At 36.6% G+C, this 21,695-nt stretch overlaps 1 protein-coding gene across 11 annotated transcripts in view; it reads right to left on the reverse strand.

Annotated features, from left to right (window-relative positions):
• The window catches only part of MLLT10 (MLLT10 histone lysine methyltransferase DOT1L cofactor), a 243,144-nt gene that overhangs the window by 83,743 nt on the left and 137,706 nt on the right, over positions 1-21,695 (reverse strand). For all 11 annotated transcript variants that reach the window (XM_045857925.1, XM_045857921.1, XM_045857927.1 and 8 more), the window contains one exon: positions 14,850-14,945. In XM_045857925.1, coding sequence (XP_045713881.1) covers positions 14,850-14,945 — 96 coding nt within the window. The remainder of the gene's footprint in view (positions 1-14,849; positions 14,946-21,695) is intronic.

Consider the following 21,695-nt stretch of genomic DNA (forward strand, 5'->3'; position numbering starts at 1 on the left):
AAAAAAACTAAGAAGCACACAAAGACATAGAGGCTACATAAAATGTTACTAAACAATGATTGGGTTAACAATTGAGATCAAGGAAAAAATCAAGATACTTTGAAACAAATGAAAATGAGAACATAACAACTCAAAATCTATGTGACACAATGAAAGTACTCCTGAGAGGGAAATTCATAGCATTATAGGACTATCTCAAGAAACAAAAAAAATTTTCAAATAAACAATCTAACTTAACACTTAAATAAACTTGAAAAAGAACAACAAAGCCAAGAGTGAGTAGACATAATGAAATAATAAGTATCATAGCAGAAGTAAATAAGAGAGTCTAAAATAACAATAGAAAAGATCGATGAAACCAAGAGCTGGTTCTTTGCAAAGATAAACGAGATTGACAAATCTTTAGCCACACTCATCAATAAAGAGAGGAAAGAGGACCCAAATAAATAAAATCGGAAATGAAAAAAAGAAGTAAAAACTGACACAAAATACAAACGATTGTAAGAAAATATTAGGAACAACTATATGTCAACAAATAGAACAATCTAGATAAAATGAATAAATTCCTGGAAACACATAATCTCCCAAAGTGAATCAGGAAGAATCAGAATATATTAATAGACTAATTGCAACTAGTAAAAACACTACATGTGCTGAAATATGTGTTATAAGAGAAATCTCAGGACCTTACTTTCAATTTTGCTGTGAAACTAAAACTGCATATTGTATGATTTCAACTGTATGACATTCTGGAAAAGGCAAAACTATGGAGACAGTAAAAAAAAAAAAAGTGGTCATCAGGGTTTAGAAGAAAGGAAGAATGAATAGGCATAAATTTTAGGGTAGTGAAACTATTCAGCAGAATACTGCAATGGTGGATGGATACATGTCATTACACATTTACAGAACCCTTCAAAGGGAATATACAATACCAACAGTAAACCCTAATGTCAACTATGGACTTTGGGTGAGTTGTGTGGGATATTGACAGTAGGGGAAGCTATATGTGTATGAAGACAGCGGATATAGGACATCTCTACACTTTCTACTCAATTTAGCAATAATCTAAAACTGCTCACTTTATTAGTTTTTTAAACTGTTGATAATTAGAAAAAAGAAAAGTCTTAAATAAATTTCATCATCTTGCACCTTAAGAAATTAGAAAGAGTGAAGGAAGCCCAAAGTAAGCAGTAGAAAGGAAATAAATGAAACCAAAGCAGAAATCACTAACATGTAAAATATAAAAATAGAGAAAATCAATAAAATGAAAAGCTGATAGAAGATTGATGAAAGTCATAAACCTATAGACAGCCCGATTAGGAAAAAACAGAATAGCTCACTCAAGTAATAGATAACCGGAATAGCAACGTATCTGTTAAAGAAATGGAACTGTAGTTAAAAACCTTCCCATAAGGAAAATTCTAGGCCCAGATGGCTTTAGAAATGAATTCTATCAAACAAAAATAATACTAAATTTAGACAAATTCTTTCAGGGAAGTTTACTAAGAGTGAATACTTACAATTCATTCTATAAAGTCAGCATTACTTTTGACACCAAAACCAAACAAAGACATTCTAAGAAAACTACAAATCAATATCCCTTATAAATACAGATGCAAAAATTCTTTTACAAAATCAAAAAGCTGAATTCAACAATATATAAAAATGGTAATACATCAAGACCAAGTAAGAGTTATCGTAGGAATGCAAGTTTGGTTTAACAACTGGAAAAATCAATCAAAACCAGCCATATCACATGGCTGTCCAGAAGGTATCCAGCTATGTGATATGAAAAACAGAAACATTTATTGAAGAAATATTGTGCACGGGACAATGATGCCTCAGTCTCCTTCAAAGTAGGCACCTCGGGACCTCACATAGTTCTCTTATATTTGCTGATACAGCCTGTGTACGTTCAATATTCTCAGGTGTAATGCTTGTTGTAGGCCTTCTAGAATACAGACCACTTTCAACAGATCCTCAACCATCTTTGAAGAGTGTGTTCCATACTTGTTTGCACTGTACTCACTGCATCGTCTCCAAAAGCCTTCTGAATTATCTGAACAGTTTCTGCAGAGGAATGTTCAAGCTTAGCACAAAATTTGATGCAGATCTGTTGCTCTACTGGCTCAGTCATTTTGAATTTAACAGCCACACAGTACACATACTCATTCAACAGCGTCTACTACACCCACTTACTAGTACAGTGAAGTTATCACTGTTCACACATGCACATTCCAGTCCACTCTCCTTGGTTACATTGATATTGTGCAAACTGTTCTCGTTATATTAACAATGGCTGGACTTTTTCCAGGCATCATACTTCATCATAGGAACAGATTAAAAAAGAAAAAATCATACCAATATATCAATTAAAATATGTGGAAAAATTATCTGACAAAAATCTAATATCCATGGCTAATAAAAACTCTCAGGACTACAAAGAAACTTCCTCAACATCACATGTAATGTTTGAAGATTAAATACATTCCCCCAAAGATCAAGGACAAAGCAAAGGTGCTCACTCTCACCACTTACAGCAGCACTGCATTGAAGGTTCTAACAGGTATAATTAGAAATAAAAGCCACCAAGATTGAAAACGATGAAGTAAAACTGCCTTATTTATAATTGGCATGATCATTTATGAAGAAAATCCAATGGAATTAATAGGCTACTAAAAATAACAACAAATGTTCAGCAAAGTTATAGGGTACCAGATTCACAAAATTAAAAAAACGTACTTCTATATACTAGCAAAGAATAATCAGAATATGATACTAAAAAAGGCTATGACAGCATCAAAAAACATCAAATATTTGGAAATAAGCTGAAAAAGGCTATGCAAAACCTGAATACTTACTGCTAAAGTAAAAATTCAGGTCAAGAGATAAACTATGTTCATGGATCAGAAGACTAAATATTAAGATCAACTCTCCTACAAAATGAACTGTAAATTGAATGAAGTTCAAGTCAAAATATTCACAGTCTTATTTCCACAATTTGGCAGTGAGTCTAAAATTCATATAAAATTGCAAAGAACCTAGAAGAGCCAAAAAAACTACGAAAGAGAAAAACAAAGTTAGGATGGATACTATCTGATAAAAAAGGTTATTCCAAAACTCAATAATTTAAATAGTGTGATATTAATGTAAGAACAAACAGATCAATGGAACAAAACAGAGTCCAGAAATAAGCCAATACAAATAGAGTCAACTAGTTTTCAACAAATAAGGGTAAAGGTAATTCTGTAGAGAAAGAACAGTCTGTTCCATACATGGCTCTGGAAAAACTGGACATTTCTACTCAAGTAAGTGGACTTTGATGTAGAACTCACATTATATGCAAAAATTAACTCAAAATGGATCATAGGGCAAAATGTAAAACAAAAATATAAAACTTATAGAAGAAATCATTTTAAAAATTATATAGTGAACATAATTAAGAATACCTGCTCAAGTCACTGAGTAGTAAAAATATCTCCAAATAATGTATCTGGATAAAGGACTTGCACCAAGAAGCTATGTCTTACAAAACTCAGTAGTAAGAAAATAAACATACCAATAAAAAGTGACAAGGGGTAGACACATCAGAATAAATACTTTACCAATAATAAATTAAATAAATAAATAAGTAAGTAAGTAAATAAGTAAATAAATGGCAAATGCACAAATGCAAAGATTTCAACATAATTTAGTTATTAAAAAAAGCAAATTAGAACCACAATGAGAAGCCAACTACATACCCACCAGACTAAAATAATAATAATTGATCACACAAAGTGTTACTGAGAATATAAAGGAACAGAAATTCTTGTATACAGCTGGTAGAATTGTTAAATGGTACAACAACTTTGGAAACAGTTTGACAATGTCAAAAATTAAGAATACACCTACCTTGTGACCCAGCTGTATTCCATTTGTTAGTAAAAGCATATGTCCATACAGACATTTCTATTACGCTCTAGCTGCTTTATTTGTAATACCCTCAAAATGAAAACAAACTGAATATCCATCACTTGTTAAATCAATAGCAAATTATGGTATGTTCATACAATAAAACAGTGGTCAACAATAAAAAGGAATGAAAAATTGATACACACAACATGGATGAATCTCAAATAATTAAGCTGAGTGAACGAACTCTAAAGTTTATGTGTTTCAGTGTTTCCACTTCTAATGTTTTAGAAAATTTAAATTAATTTACAATGACAGAAAGCAGAACAATAGTGGTAAGGGCATATGTAGAAGTAGGAAGACAAGAAGCAGGTACACCGAGTCACAAATAAGCTCTTCCTACTGACTGTGGTGATGGTTTCACAAATACGTATAAAATTTTTACCCTAAATATGTGTAATTTACTATACATCAACTGTACCTCAAGAAAGCTTAACAGAAAGTCGGATTTAAATGGTATAATAAATTATTGTTTATTTTTACTTTTAATTATTTTCATCAACAATTTTTTAAAATTTTATGTTTTTTAAATTAGTTTGCATTCAACATGATTTTGTATTAGTTTCAGGTACAAATATAATCAATTTCTGAATGCCTTTACTGTCTTAAGATTACTGTGTATGTGTATTCCCTTAAAAATTAATTTTACTAAAAAATTCCTTGAGTTAGCATTCAGATGTGTTCTGTTGATGAATGCTATAGAACAAGAACAAAGAGTAAAAACAGTCAATTAATCTACACCTGGATTTCATTATAACTTAAAAGTCCTAAAGATTTCCTTAAAAGTTAACCTTTAAAGAAACATATGCAAATTTTAAAATTAAACATTTGAAAAAAAAAACAGTTAAGCCCTGCATGATGTGGCTTCATGGGTTAGGTGTCCTCCTGAAAACTGAAAGGTTGTCAGTTAGATTCCCAGTCAGAGTACATGCCTGGGTTGCAAACCAGGACCCAGTTAGGGGCATGAAAGAACTGATGGATGTTTTTCTCTCCATACATCAATGTTTCCCACCCTCCTCTCTCCCTTCCCTTCTCTCTAGAAATAAATACATACAATCTTTTAAAAAATCAACTAACATTTTACAGAAAAAAAGCTTGTTCTATGACCAAAAAGTCTTAAAGATACAGTATAAAATTTAAGAGATATACTTAGAATTAGATCCTCATTTACCCTCTCCTTAAAAACAGAAAGACAGAAGATGATTTATCAAATCTTTGGTTCAAAAAGAAAAAAAACCTAAAAAAAACAAAAACAAAACACTAGCACATCTACAGGAGAATGGTGGAATCATTCAGTTCAAAATCTTAACGCTGGGATACCCAACATCTTTCCTGATGTCTGAATGGCACTTCCCCGCCACAAAAGATCCAGAGGTCTCATTCTCCCAATTCTGCCAGAACCCCTTTAAGAAACAGTTGGTTCAGCAACTAGGACTGACAACAAGCCAGCAGGCAGAGGCAGATCCTGGGGTGCCTTGTAATATTTGTTGATGTATCCCTGGGCAGACCTTACATCACAGCCTGGTCCCTCCTGTGTGCAGCCAAGTCTGGCACAAGTAGCAACAAAATGTGGATCCCCTGGAGCTTCAAACAGGATGCCAAGGACCAGATATGGATAGCATCTCACATTGGTTTATACAGCTTCAGACAACAGTAAAGCAGTATCAAGGGAAGAACCCAGCAAGCAGCCACTAAATTCTGCTAAGATGAATTCAACTTGCTTCTTTATCATTATTTTTATTTTTCTTCTATTTTCCTTTTTATCTCTATTTTTCTTTCATATACCTCTTATTTTACTCTTTCCTTTTCTTACTCTATATTTTTCATTTTTCTTTTTCATATATTTTATTCTTTCTCTTTCTTTGTTCTTTCTGTGCAATTTTGTTCCTTTTATTCCTTATTCTTACTATTTCTCTTCCTCTCGTTTCATAATAATGTTTCTTTCCTTTGGTATTCTTGTATTTTTTCGTTTACTATTACATTTCTCTTTTTTCTTATTCTTGGCTCTTTTGCTACTGATGTATTATCAATTATATCAAGAAAGAAATAAAAAATTACCTGGAAAATGAAAAGGAATATACCCAAAACCTAAAGACAGAGTGAAAGTACTACTGAGAGGGAAGTTCATACCATTATAGGTCTACCTCATAAGCAAGAAAAATCTCAAAGAATTTAACCCTACATCTAAAAGAACTGAAAAATAAAAAAAGAATTGAAAAATAACAACGAACAAAGCCCAGGAAGAGTAGAAGGAAGAAAAGAATAAAGTTCAGAGCAGAAAAAAATGATATAGAGACTTAAAAAAAATCCAAAAGATCAATGGAGCCAGATGCTGGTGTTTTGAAAAACTAAACAAAATTGATGACTTTTTAACATGACTCAACAAGAAAAAAAGAGGACCCAAATAAATAAAATCAGAAATGAAAGAGAAGTAACAACTAATATTACAGAACTACAAAGGACTGTAAGAAAACAGTATGAACTATATGCCAAAATTCTAAATGAACAATCTGGGCAAAATGGATAAATTTCTAGAAGCATACAATCTTCCAAAACCAAATCAGGGAGAAGCAGCAAACCTGAACAGACTGAATAACAACTGGTAAAATTGAGGCAGTAATCAAAAAACTCCAAGCAAATAAATGTCCTGGACTAGATGGCTTCACAGGTAAATTTTCCCAATCACTCAAAGAAGAACTAACAACTCTCCTTTTCAAACTATTCCAAAAAATTCAAGAGGAAGGACAACTCCCAAGCTCTTTCACAAGGCTGGTATTATCCTAATTCCAAACCAGGTAAAGATAAAACAAAGAATGAAAATTATAGGCCAATATTCCTGATGAATATAGATGCTAAAACCCTCAACAAAATATTAACAAACCAGATCCAGCAATACATTAAAAAGATCATATGCCATTATCAAATGGGATTTATCCCAGGGATGCAAGGTTATACAACATTCCCAAGTCAATAAATATGATACATCACATAAACAAAATGAAGGATAAAAATCACATGGTCATATCAACAGATGCAGAATAAGCATTAATAAAACCAAGCATCCACTCTTGATAAAAACTCCCAGCAAAGTAGGAATAGAGAGAACATACCTCAACATAATAAAGGCCATATATGAAAATCCTACAGCCAACATCATCCTCAGTGGGGAAAAACTAGAAGTTTTTCCCTTAAAAACATGACAGTGATACCTTCTTTCACCATTCTTATTCAGCATAGTACTGGAAGTCCTAGCCACAGGAAACAGCCAAGAAGAAATAAAAGGCAGCACTGGCTGGCATAGCTCAGTGGATTGAGTGCAGGCTGTGAACCAAAGTGTCGCAGGTTCGATTCCCAGCCAGGGAACATGCCTGGGTTGCAGGCCATAACCCACAGCAATCGCACATTGATGTTTCTCTCTCTCTCTCTATCTCCCTCCCTTCCCTCTCTAAAAATAAATAAATAAAATCTTAAAAAAATAAAAATAAAAGGCAAACAAATTGGAAAGGAGAAAGTAAAACTGTCGTTGTTCACAGACAACATGATATTGTACATAAAAAACCCTATAGACTCCACCAAAAAACTACCAGACCTACTAAATAAATTTGGCAAAGTAGCAGGACACAAATCCAATACTCAGAAGTTAGTAGCATTTCTACACTGCAATAATCAATTACCAGAAAGAGAAACTAAGAAAATAATTCCATTTACTAGTGCAACAACAACAAAAAATAAGATACTTAGGATTAAATTTAACCAAGGAGGTAAAAGACCTATACTCCAAAAATAAAAGGATAAGTAAGAAAGAAACAGAAGATACAAATAAATGGGAGCATATACTGTGTTCAGGGATTGGAAGAATTAACATTAAAATGCCCATACTATTCAAAGCAATCTGTAAGTTTAATGTAGTTCCTATTAAAATCAATGGCAGATTTCACAGATCTAGAACAAATATTCCAAAAATTTATATGGAACCAAAAAGACCCAAAATCTTGAGAAAAAGGAACAAAATTGGAAGGATCACAATACCTAATATCAATAACTATACTATAAGGCCCCATAATCAAAACAGCCTGGTACTAGCATAAAAACAGACATTTAGATCAATGAAAGAGAATAGAGAGCCCAGAAATAAAACCATGGTCAATTAATATTTGACACAGGAGGCAAGAGTATACAATGGAGTAAAGACAGTCTCTTCAACAAATGCTGCTAGGAAAACCAGACTGGTATATGCAAAAAAGAAACACCTCAAAATGGATGAAAGTTTTAAACGTAAGTCACAATAGCATAAACATCCTAAAGGAAAACATAGGCAGTAAAATTTCAGACATCTCACATAGCCATACTTTTGCATATATTGTATATAGGCCCAGGTAAATAAAGGAAAGAATAAACAAATGGGACTACATCAAACTAAAAAGCTTCTGCACAGCTAAAGAAACCATCATCAAAATAAAAAGGGAATCCACTGTATGAGAACATATTTGCCAATGACACATCGGATAAGGGTTTAATTTCCAAAATATTTGAATAACTTATACAACTCAACACCAGGAAGACAGACAACCCAATTAAAAAATGGGTAAAGGACCTCAATAGATACTTCTTCAGAGAGGACAGACACATGCCCATAGACATATGAAAAAATGTTCAACATCAGTGGCCATCAGAGAGATGCAAATTAAAACCACTGTATCACTTCACACCTGCCTAAATGGCAACCATTGTTAATAAATCCACAAACGACAAGTGCTGGTGAGGATATAGAGAAAAGGTAACCTTAGTACACCGTTGCTGGGAATGCAGACTGGTACAGTCACTGTGGAAAACAGTATGGAATTTCCTCAAAAAATTAAAAATGGAACTGCCTTTTGACCCAGTGATTCCACATCTGGGAATATATCCTAAGAATCCTGAAACACCAATTCAAAAGAATATATACATCCCTATGTGATTAGCAGCATTATTTACAATGGCCAAGACTGGCAAACAGCCTAAGTGCCCATAAGTAGATGAGTGGATAAAAAAACTGTCATACATTTACACAATAGAACACTACTCAGCAGTAAAAAATAAGAAACTCTTACCTTTTGCAACAGCATGAATGGACCTGGAGACTGTTACACTAAGTGAAATAAGCGTTAGTGAAAGGTAAATACCACATGATCTCACTTATATGTGGAATCTAATGAACAAAATAAACTAATGAACAAAACATAATCAGAAGCAGCTATAAGAGAGGAGGGGAGAGGAGGGGAGAGGAGGGGAAAGGAGGTGAGGACTCATTGAAAGAACGTGAAGGGGTTAGGCAAAGAACATACATGCATGACCCATGGACATGGAGAACAGTGTGGGGACTGCCTGAGGGATTGGGGCCCAGGTGGAGGGAGGAACAGGATGAAAAACTGAGAAAACTGTAAATAATAAAATATTTTTAAAAGAAATACTGTACTTTTAAAGTTAAACCACTCCAAAAAATTTTAAGACTAATGACTGTGAGCTATTTACAACCAAGGTCAGAACAACTATTAAGTCTTCTAGTAATGATAAAAAGTAATGTGTTGAATAAAATGACTTCTAATAAGGTATCAGGCTTAACTTTGTGACAAATTTAAAAATGCAGCCTAACTGTGGCACATGTCCAGGAATTTTTTTTCAGAAACATATCATTGACATCAAACAATTCTGTTCATAGTCAAGAGCTAAGTTATCAGAGGGATCACTTCCTATGTTAAATATGTAACTACTATGCTGTGTACCTGAAACTAATATAATATTGAATGTTTCAACTTTACAATTGAAAAATTTTTTAAATAATGTTTTTTTTTAAAAGGTCAAGAGCTAGCCCTGGCTGGCGTAGCTCAGTGGATTGAGCTCGGGCTGCGAACCAAAGTGTTGCAAGTTCGATTCCCAGTCAGGGTACATGCCTGGGTTGCAGGCCATGACCCCCAGCAACCGCACATTGATGTTTCTCTCTCTCTCTCTCTCTATCTCCCTCCCGTACACCTCTCTAAAAATAAATACATAAAATCTAAAAAGAAAAAAAAAAAAAAGGTCAAGAGCTAAGACTTTCCTTATCTTTTCTTTGGCAATATCCACTTATACTAGTATTATAAAAAGGAAACAGATTTGAAGTGATGAGAAAGACTACAGGAAATCAAGGGAAGCAACTGCACTGTCCACTATCACAAGGTAAGCCTCCTTTTCTGCTGTCTTTTCTTCTTTTATGATATTAAAGGATTATCATAGTCAATAATTTAATCCTTTAAATTATTAGAGTGTCAAGTCTCCGAGACATCTAATCCCATCTGTTCCATCTAATCCTCTTTTATATAAAAACCTATCCCCCTTCCACATGAGAGAAACATCAAGCTATGTTTTCTAGAAAAGGCACATATATTTATGATCATTCTCGTACCAATGCTAATGATTAATATGAAATCCTACTTTGTTCCTAGCATTTTACATGTCTATGTATCACCAGTGGTCTATAACAATGGTTATCAAAGATCAATTTGAAACTACTATACTGAGAAATAATAGTGGTAGCATTTAAAAGGTTACAGTGACACCACATTAACATGAGACCTCAAGACATCTGTTGCTAATTTCCAGTTTTAAAAAGACTTAGAATCAGAAGAGGTTAGAAATTAGTCATGGGAAAAGTGCAATTGAAAATTTTAAGACAGTTATAATGAACTTTAAAGTTAATAAAGAATAAAATGGAGTTTTGTATTAAGGTATGAAAAATGGCAAATGCAAGGTTCAAAAATGTAAAATCAAAACTTGTTATGTATTACAGGTATTTAAAAATTACAGTAGTAACTTCGAGTTCCCTATGATTTGCAATTTAAATATGCTCTACTAATATGAACCGTAAGGTTCATAAAATAATCCCCACAGCTCATAGTAACACTCAGCCTTACATTCCCTGACCTTTCCCTGTCTCCACAACAAAAGATCAAAGAGTATGGTGAACCAAAATGACAGTGTTCTCCTAAAAGGTATCTACAACTCAGGTCTTCTACCATCCAGCTACCTATCCCTTTCCAACCACTCAAGGCCTCCCCAGATTATTTGTCTTAAATCTACCTGAGCTAACCTGATTAAGGCATTACCCCTTTTTAAATCAGCTGATGAGATGTGATCATATTCTGAAACTTCGTAAACACGACAGAGTAAAAGGCAAAATATGCACACATACATGTGTAAGAATGTACATACATGGAATTCATCATGGAAAAATACTGAACTCTGGTCCTGTGAAATGTATCCTGAGGTGAGGATTGCAAATGTTCAGGGAAACAGACTGTGAATAAATTATATTCATATTATTAGTCTGTAAAATATGAATCAAAGCAGTCAAATGACATTCACTAAAGACATTGGTTGATTTTTATAGACCAACAGAACAAAAGGAAATTCCAGGATAAGATTCAATTTAATACAAATATTTAGTACATGATACAAAAGGGATTCCAAAGCCAAAGGGAAAGATTGAAATTACTAAATAATGGTACTAGAAAAACTGGTTAGTAATTTGGGAAAAGTATCTTATGCAAAATTAAAATCTACATGGAATATTTTAAAGAATTATTTAAAAACTGAAATAATCTAAGAAAATGGAAGAAAAATTTTTATGACTTCCAGCCAAGATGGATGCGTAGGTACATACATTTTGCCTCCTCGCACAACCAAAAGGAAAACGACAACAAATTTAAAAATAAAAACCAACCAGAACTTCCAGAAAATCAAACTGTATGGAAGGCCCAAAACCAAGGAGTTAAAGAAGAAACATTCATCCAGACTGGTAGGAGGGCATAGACGGGAAGCAGGGGTGGAGAGGATGTGTGGCAAGGTGGTGGCTGGTGGTCCCACATTTGCATGTGGCTAAAACAGGAGGAACAACTGGGGAGTGAGACAGACTGCATCAGCCAGGGTTCCAGCACAGAAAAAGAAAACTGTCAAAGCCTCTGGATGTAAAAACCTATAGAGGCTGCAGTGGCAGAAGAAACTCCCAGCCTCATAGAAGAGACCCACAAGGTCCTAGAATGTTCACATACCCACCCACCTGGGAATCAGCACTAGAAGGGCCCAATTTGCTTGTGGGTAGCGGGGGAAGTGACTGAAAACCTGTGAAGAGCTGAACAAATGGCATTGTTCCCTATCAGACTCCTCCCTCACATACAGCACAAAAACACAGCAACCTGGATTGCCCTACCCTGGTGAATACCTAAGGCTCCACCCTTACAATGTAACAGGTGTGCTGAGACAAAGAAATTTGGCCCAAATGAAAGAAGAGATCAAAGTTCCAAAAATAGAACTAAATGATAAAGAGATAGCCAACCTATGGAATGCAGAGTTCAAAATACTGGTAATTTGCATGTTCACAGAAATGGTTGAATATGGTCGCAAAATAGAGGAAAAAGTTAAGGCTATGCAAAATGAAATAAATAAAAACATACAGGGAACCAGCAGTGAAGGGAAGGGAACTGGGCCTTAAATTGATGCTTTGGACCTGAAGGAAGAAATAAACATTCAACTAGAACAGAATGAAGAAACAAGAATTCAAAAAAATGAGGAGAGGCTTCGGAAACCTATGAAACAACTTCAATCGTTCAAACATCTGAATCATAGGGGTGCCAGAAGGAGAGGAGGAAGAGCAAAAAATTGAAAACTTATTTTAAAAAATAAAAAAGGAGACCTTCACCAATCTGGCAAAGGAAATAGACTTCCAGGAAGTCCAGGAAGCTCAGAGAGTCCCAAAGAAGTTGGACCCAAGGAGGAACACACCAAGGGACATCACAACCGTATTACCCAAGATGAAAGATAAGGAGAGAATCTTAAAAGCAGCAAGAGAAAAGGAGATAGTTACCTACAAAGGAGTTCCCATCAGACTGTCAGCTGATTTCTCAAAAGAGACCTTGCAGGCAAGAAGGGGCTGGAAAGAAGTATTTGAAGTCATGAAAGGCAAGGACCTACATCCAAGATCGCTCTATCCAGCAAAGCTATCATTTAGAATGGAAGGGCAGAGAAAGTGCTTCCCAGACAAGGTAAAGCTAAAGGACTTCATCATCACCAAGCCCTTATTATATGAAATGTTGAAGTGACTTATCTAAGAAAAAGAAGATGACCAAAGCTATGAACACTAAAATGACAACAAACACCTATCAACAACCAAACCTAAAAACAAAAACAAAACCAAAAACTACGCAAACAACTAGAACAGGAACAGAATCATAGAAATGGAGATCACATGGAGGGTTATCAGAAGGGAGGGGGAGGGGGAGGATAGGGGAACAGGTACAGGAATAAGAAACATAAATGATAGATGCAAAATAGGGGGAGGTTAAGAATAGTATAGGAAATGGAGATGCCAAAAAAACTTATATGCATGATCCATAGGCATAAACTCAGGGAGAAGGAATGCTGGTAGGAAGGGGGTGCAGGACGGAGGAGAATAAAAGGGAGAGAAAAATGGGACACCTGTAATAGCATAATCAGTAAAATATATTTAGAAAAAATTTTAAAGTATTTAACTTTAAGAAAGGAAAGACTTTGCTAGGCATAAAAACACAGGGCAGGGGCAAGCCAAGGAACACAGAGGGCACACACAATGGTGCAGGACTGACTGTGGGAGTGGGGGGTGAGGGGGAAAGGGAGAGCAATAGGGAAAAAAGTGAGACAACTGTAACTGAGCAACAATAAAGAAAAGAAAAAAACAGTAAAACATCAGAAAAGAAAAAGGCAGCTTTAGCCTGCAAATTTACAATGCTTCTTACATAAAATTAAAACTATTATAATGTATTCATTCAGTCTAATCACCTGTTACCCTCCTCCACATTACCTGTTATCTCTCTAGATTGTTTCAAAAACCTCCTAATGGCCTCCCTGCTATCATTGAGTCTCTATATTATAGTCTATTTAATCTATAATAAAGCAGCCAGAGGTATTTAAAAAACCTCGGTCAGACAATGTTATATCTAGGTTCAGAACTTCCAATGGCTCACTTTTCACTCAAAATAAAACAAAAACAAAAACAAAAACAAAGTCCTTCCACTGGCTTGCACAGCCCTACATGTTTGGCCCCTCATTTGGCCTCGTATCCTACTGCACTTCCCACCCCCACCTGTCCCTGGCTCCATTTACTTTTTATATTAACCATGTGATAATAATCTTAATAATATTCAATATTTATGAGGTAGTATTTACTATGAACCAGACATAGTTCTAACTGCTTTACACATATAATTTCATTCAATTACAATAACTATTTCCCTCACTTTACAAATGAAATCAAGTTACAAAGAGGTTAAATTAACTATCTGTCCTTAGAGCTCAGTTAAGTGGTGAAGCTAAAATTAAAAAATCAGATGGATGAAGCCTACATCACAGCCCAAATTCTAACCTCAATGATGTTTCCCATTGGTTATCTTTAATTAAAACGTTCTTCACAACCAATTATGGTATAAACAGAAAGTAGATTAAGGACTAAGAAATGGAAATGCCAAAAGTGCTTAATGTAGGGTTAGAGAGGGTGGAAAAGTTAGAAGGAACCAGAACACTGAGAATGAAAATATTTCTTAAAGGTAAAGTCAGTTTATAACTGGTTATTATATAAAACTAAATAATAGTATATATCCACGTATAAGTGAAATCACAGTTAAATATTGTTTATAATAACCCCAAATTGAAAAACAACCTTAATGTCTAATAATAATAATTTACTATTAAATTATGGTAACTGTCTAAAACAAAAAAAATCAAAAATAAAGGCAGGAGAAAAAAATGTAATGACACATTTACAAAGATATTTACAATATATTGTAACCAAATGACTAAAACAACTGTGTGTATAATACAATAAAACAATAATGGTATTTAAAACTTACTTTTTCTGTAGTTACAGTCAAGGAAGGAACCAATGCAGGTGATGGTTCTGGCTGCTTCTTGTGTTTTTGCTTGTGTTTGTCCTTTTCTTTATATTTCTAAAAGTGAATACAAGTAAAATCCAATTCAAATCATAACACATATGTACACACACTAAAGATAATATTTTAACTGTGTTTAGTACCACAGTCATATTTCATATATAAATACTAGTTATATATTTATATTATAACATTATATAATGCTGCATATTATATATAATGCATTCTATTATATAATAATGCTATAATATAAATATATAATAATTCTAGTATAAGTTATTTTAAAGTGACTTCAGCCCCCTTATCCCTCAAACAACATAAAATAATATACAAAAAACTGAAGCCTATAATTATTTGCTACACTTATATCTGGCAAACTATATATTTTTTCTCATTAAAAACAATACTTTTGTGTGCATTTTGTAAATGGAAATTTAAAATTTACATAGCACTTTGACATGCACTTTCAAAATAGTTTCAGATTCTCCATCAACGTGCATTAAATCCTATGGCCCATAAAGTAGATACCAGGAAAAAAATTCTCCTAGGTTTATTCAGAAAATAGGTGATTTAGTTAACACTAACAAAATTAAAGTTATGGCATGCTGCTTTATTATGAAGTCTTAAAACTAATTAAATGAATTTAAGAAAAATTTCAAATAAATAAGAAATTACTTATGTATAGGAGTCCAACTTCAATGTTAGAAAATTTTAAGTAAATTGTTCTCAACTGTTAAAATCAGTAGCTAAGAATCTGTATTGGGGGTGTGAAGTTTACTACTATTTAAAGAGCTAATTCAACTTATTTCTCACAGTACTTAAAACTAACCATTCAGAGCACTTAAAACATCTGTTCAAAGAATGAAAGGTTAATATCACTGGCCCTGTCCTAAAAGAGATTACATACCAACGAAACAAAAAGCATAATATTAAAGATAGATGTTTTATTATAATACCCAAATACTGCCAACTTTTTCCCTTTAATTTCTGGTGTAATTACATAAGATATTCCTGGACTGCAATGTTAATACTTCAGGAACAGGGAATATAAAACACCACAGCAGTTTTTAGTCAGTGTTTTAAAAGAAACTTTCTTACTCTCAAGTTATTTTTGATTGTAACAAATTATAATAATGATCACAAGGAATCATGCCTCCATTTCTTTGTACTAGTATGTCACTCCTCCTCCCATCATAGGATGTCCCCTTCTCCTCTCCCATGAAGCTGGGTTAGCCTTGAGACTTGCTTTAGCCAAGAGGATGTAGCAGAAGTGATCCTGTGCAAGTTCAGGAGCCCAGAGCTTTAAGAAATCTTGCATGGCTTCCATTTTTGCTCCCTTGGATCCCAGTGACCATGTAAAGAATTGGTTCACACTCTCCTGACAGTGTTACAGGATGCAGCCAAGAGGGGAGCCCCAAATAGGGATTTGGAATGGGGCCCAGAACTCAGGGTGTCCGGGAAATATTACAAAGACATATAAGATGTCCTCACCCCTTCTCCCACAGGTGTGAGCTGGGGGAAGGGACAAATGGAGCAGGGCCATTGAGAGCTGTTTTGCATAGCAACAAGCTTTGCAGCTAACCTCTGGCATGGTCATTTAACATATCTATAACCTTTAACTGGTTACATATGTTAAATACCTGTATCCACACTCTGAGCCAGGGGGATGGAAGTAACTTCCCCACCAAGACTTAACTGGGGAGCAGGTCCCCCGAGTTACAGTGCCTGCGTGGGAGCTTGGAGAAGATTGGTTCCATAGCACAGGAAGGACCACTCGGTATTTAGCAGAGTGGGGACTCCTGCAGCCCTGTGAGAGAGAATCACCATGCGGCTTTAGCAGAGAACCGCCACTCGGCTTTGGCAGAGTGGTGACACTCCCCCCCGCCATCCTCGCAGCCATTGTGGAGAGAGAACCATGCAGCTGTGGCGCTGTGGCAATAGAAAGGGAGAACCACACAGCTTTGCCAGAGTGGGGACACCCATGGCCATTGTGCAGAGAGGACCACTCGGATTGGCAATAGAAAGGAGAGTCATGCGGCTTTGCCAGAGTGGGAACCCCCCCAGCTTTAGAAGGGGGAATCACCACCACCCAGCTTTAGCAGAGATCCCGGTGACACAGCTAATGGTGCCAGGAACCAAGGGAGGCCTACCAGCTGAGATGGATTACTGGAAAGAACCGAGGGCTGCCTGAGCCATGGACTTCTATTTCTTTTCCTGAGATATGGTACCCCAGACTGGGTATAGGGGGAAGGAAGGACTGTGTGTGTTTGTGGGTATTTTAAGGGACTTTGGGATTTTGATGAAGACATTAGGTTACCACTTACCAAATCTGGACAGCATTAAACAAACATTTCCTTTCCTTTTCACGAGTCTCTGGCATTGAGAGATGTCTTTCCTATAAGGCGGCGGACATAACGAACCTGGGGGGTTCCTTTCGGTAATAGCATATTGCCTTCCTCCCCGCCACCCCCCCACCCCTGCCTTCTGTAACAACAGGCCAATTAAAAAGATAAAGCTGCAGTACCCCAGCCTACAGCCAGTACCACATCTAGGCCCAGACACGCAAGTGCAATGATCCAGGACCACCCAGCTGAATGAATAAGTCTAGCAGATACTGTGTGGAAGAAAGATTAATTGTTCCTGCTGGGCCCTGACCTCAGGTCACTGAAAGTTGTGGGGTGGTTTATCAAGCAACAGTAGGTAAGCAAAACAAGACTAGAATTCACAACTGGGAACTGGGTCATGGGAGTTAAAGTAAAAATTAAAGGTGTAACAGGGTGCAGCCAGGGCCCACCCCCCTACCCAAGAGGGATTTGTAATGGGATCCAGAACTCAGGTGTCCAGAAAATATTAAAAATACAGGATGCCCTCACTCCTACAGGTCTGAACTACAGAATGGGACACAGGGAGCAGGATCATTGAGTTATTTTGCATATCAAGAGTTTTGCAAATAACCTCTAGAACAGTCATTTAACATACCTATAACTTTTGACTGGTTTCACAGATATGTTAAATAGCTGTGGCTATGCTTTGAGGTAGGGGGATGGGAATGATTCCCACCCAGGGTGTAACTGAGAGGCAACTCCCCCTTGTTACAGCACCTGCATGAGAGCTTACAGATGAGCATACATACCAAGGGGCCACGCCTGCCAGGACTTACTATGGCAACCCAGAAAAGCTAGAAAAATACGGGAATGCTAGCAGGTATAGCTGATTGTGGGAGGAGTAATGGGGCTGCAGAGGAAGACTGGTGCTAGGATTTAAACCCAGGAGCAGCAGCTATTACAAGAGGAACCATGCAGCTTTGGCAGGGGAGAACCACGTGGCTTTGGGTCTCCCTTTGCCACACAACTTAGGAATTTGAAAAGCAAGATGTAACAGTGATGCAAACCTCTCTCTCAGCAGTTTGGAAGAATGCAGGAGAGATGCTGTGGGAAGGAAAAGGGTGAAAGGACTCTTGCCAGTGAGCCATGAGAAGGTGACACTCAGGTTTGGATTAAGACCTGGAGATCCCTGCAACACAGCTTGATTGTGCTGGAAACCCAGGAGTTCTGACAGTCGAGCACAGATTACTGGGAAGAACTGGGGGCTACCTGAACCACAGACTTCTATTTCTTTTCCTGATATGGTACTCTGCACTAGGCAACGGGGGCAAGAAAGGACTGTGTGTGTCTGTGGGAGTTTTAAGGGACTTTCGGATATTAACAAAGAAATTAAGTCATTGCTCTAAGTCTGTATAACTCTTGACTAAATAATTCCTTTCTTTTGCACCAATATCTGACATTGAGAACTATATTTTCCTGGTGGCGGGCAAGGTGAACCTAGTACAGGGGAACCCGGGAGAAGGGGGGTTCATTCAGTAGTAGTAGTATATCCTCAATTATAAGGTCCATTCTGTAACAAAACTAACACACATTAGGGGTTTTCTTTGTATATACCAAAATAAATTATACAATCTAATTTACAAGGATGAGGTTCAAATGATCCTGGTCTATTAGTTCTATAATATTTTTCTCCAATAAAAATAATAAAGGATCCTTTTCTATCTTTTTGCTTATTCTACTTCTCATACTGGGCTTTATTCTGAAAGAGTACAAGAGCTGGGATAATTTAATAGTGAATGACCCCTATTACCAAGGTAAACAAACTCTAAAAACTTGGAAAATTTAGAAAGTAAAAGGTAAAGTATGCACACATATATGTATGAGAATATAAATATATGGAACTCATCATCAAATAATACAAAACTCTGGTCCTGAATGATACATCAAAAAACATATCTTGAGCCCTGGCTGGTGTAGCTCAGTGGATTGAGTGCCGGCCTGCAAACCAAAGGGTTTCTGTATAATTCCCAGTCAAGGTACATGCCTGGGTTGCAGGCCAGGTTCCCAGTAGGGGGTACAGGAGAAGCAACCACACACTGATGTTTCTCTCCTTCTTTCTCCCTTCCCCTCTCTCTAAAACCTTTTTTTAAAAAGGAAGTAAAGAAATGTAACTAGAAATGAGGATTGTAAATGTTCAGGGAAACAGAGTGAATAAATTATATATGTATTACTGGCCTGTAAAATATTAATCGAAGTAGTCTAATGACATTCACTGAAGACACTGACTGACTTTAATAAATCAACGAACAAAAGGAAATTCCAGGAAAAGGCTCAATTTAATATAAATATTTAGTACGTGATAAAGAAGGGATTCCAAATCCACAGAGAAAGACTGAAATTGCTTAATAATGGTACTAGAAAAACTGGCTAGTAATTTGGGAAAAGTACCTTATACAAAAATAAAATCTAGGTGGATTATTTTAAAGAGTTACTTAAAATTTAAAATAATCTGCCCTGGGTGGTGTAGCTCACTGGATTGAGCGCGGGCTGTGAACCAAATGGTCGCCAGTTCGATTCCCAGTCAGAGCACATGCCTGGGTTGCAGGACAGGTCCCCAGCGGGGGGCCATGTGAGAGGCAACCACACATTGATGTTTCTCTCTCTCTTCCTCCCTCCCTTCCCCTCTCTATAAAACTAAATAAATAAACTCTTTAAAAAAAAAGACTTAAAAAATTAAAATACTCTAAGAAGCTGGAAGAAAACATTTTAAAAGTCTTAAATTTAAGAAAGGGAAGACTTCTATTTTTTCTAAAGTGCAAAATCAGAAAGGAAAAAGGCAGGTGTAGAGATTCAGAAGGAGTCAGCCCAGGATGTGCCTCTCTGGTACATGGACTGTTCTGACCTAAAGGCAACTTTAGCCTCTGGCTCAAGAGAAGCTTCTGCCCCTCCCTTAACCACCAAGAAGACCTTGAATTAGAGGCCTTGTCCCTAATAGGAGATTGTCAGAGATAACCTCTTTTGACCTATCTAAAAGACAAGATAAACTTCTATTTATTAAACATCTGCTCTTCTTATCATTCTGCAATGACCACTGAAGACCCCAAGTCACCTTACCTCATCCCTGACTCAGAATGTCTTATACACCCATGTGTCCCTTTTGTATCTCTATGCCTCTCATTCATGTGAGGTCTATGACTCTCTCATGTAGAAGTCGTTGCCATACACATGTATGTATTAAACTTGGTCATTTTTTCTTGCTACTTTGTCTCATATCTATTTGATTATTATATCAACAAAAAAAACCTTAAGAGCAAAGTTTCCCTCCCACACACAGGTTTAGTCAGGAAATTAGCTAAATTATAGTACAGTAAATGTCTAAAAAGAGCCTTCCAAGCATGAGCAAGATGACAAAAAGTTGCATGGCAAAGAGACTACTCCCCCAAAATAAACTATATAAAAAGCATAAGATGAACAAAAATCTCAAACTAGAACTTCCGGCCAAAATGGAGGAGTAGGTAGACACACTGTGCCTCCTCGCACAACCAAGATAGGGACAACAACAATTTAGAAACAGAATAACAACTAGAACTGACAGAAAACTGAACTGTATGGTAGTCCGACAACCAAGGAGTTAAAATAGGTTCATCCAGACAGGTAGGAGGGGTGGAATCAGGCAGCCAAGCAGAGAGGGGTCAAGGCACAAAGAGCGGTGGGACCCTGGCGCATAAGGCATCACAGGCACACAAGACAGCAGCGGGCAGACCCTGGGCGTGCAGGTAGCAGCTGGTAGACCCTAGGTGAAGAGTCACAACCAGCAAATCCAGCAAGGTCAAGACTGTGAAGTGAGGCACTGCGTGCAACCCAGGATCCCAGCACCATGAAAGAGAGCCTCCGGGAACTGATTGAAAACACCTGTGGGGGGGAAAGACTCCCAGCCTCACAGGAGAGTTCACTGGAGAGACCCATGGGGTCCTAGAACGTGCACAAGCCCACCCACAGGGACGGGAATTAGCACCAGAAAGGCCCAATTTGCTTGGGGGAAGCGGTGGAAGGGACTGAAGTCCAACAGAGTGGAACAGGCACCACTGTTCCCTCTCCAACCCTGCCCCCACATACAGTGTCACAACCCAGTGACTGGGTTGCCCCACCATGGTGAACACCTAAGGCTCCGCCCCTTGTATGTAACAGGCTCGACTAGACCAAAAAAAAAAAAAAAAAGCCCAAAGAAAGAACAGATCAGAGCTCCACAGCAAATACAACTAAGCAACGAAGAGATAGCCAACCTATCAGATGAACAGTTCAAAGCACTGGTGATCAGGATGCTCACAGAATTAGTTGAATTTAGTTGCGAATTAGATGAAAAAATGAATGCTACGCTAAGTGAAATAAAGGAAAATGCACAGGGAACCAATAGTGATGAGAAGAAAACTGGGACTCAAATCAATGGAAGGGACCAGAAGGAGGAAAGGAACAACCAAACAGA

The sequence above is a fragment of the Phyllostomus hastatus genome, unplaced genomic scaffold (genome assembly GCF_019186645.2).
Source record: "Phyllostomus hastatus isolate PE091 unplaced genomic scaffold, TTU_PhHast_1.1 phas_scaffold_1674, whole genome shotgun sequence".
NCBI lineage: Eukaryota > Metazoa > Chordata > Mammalia > Chiroptera > Phyllostomidae > Phyllostomus > Phyllostomus hastatus.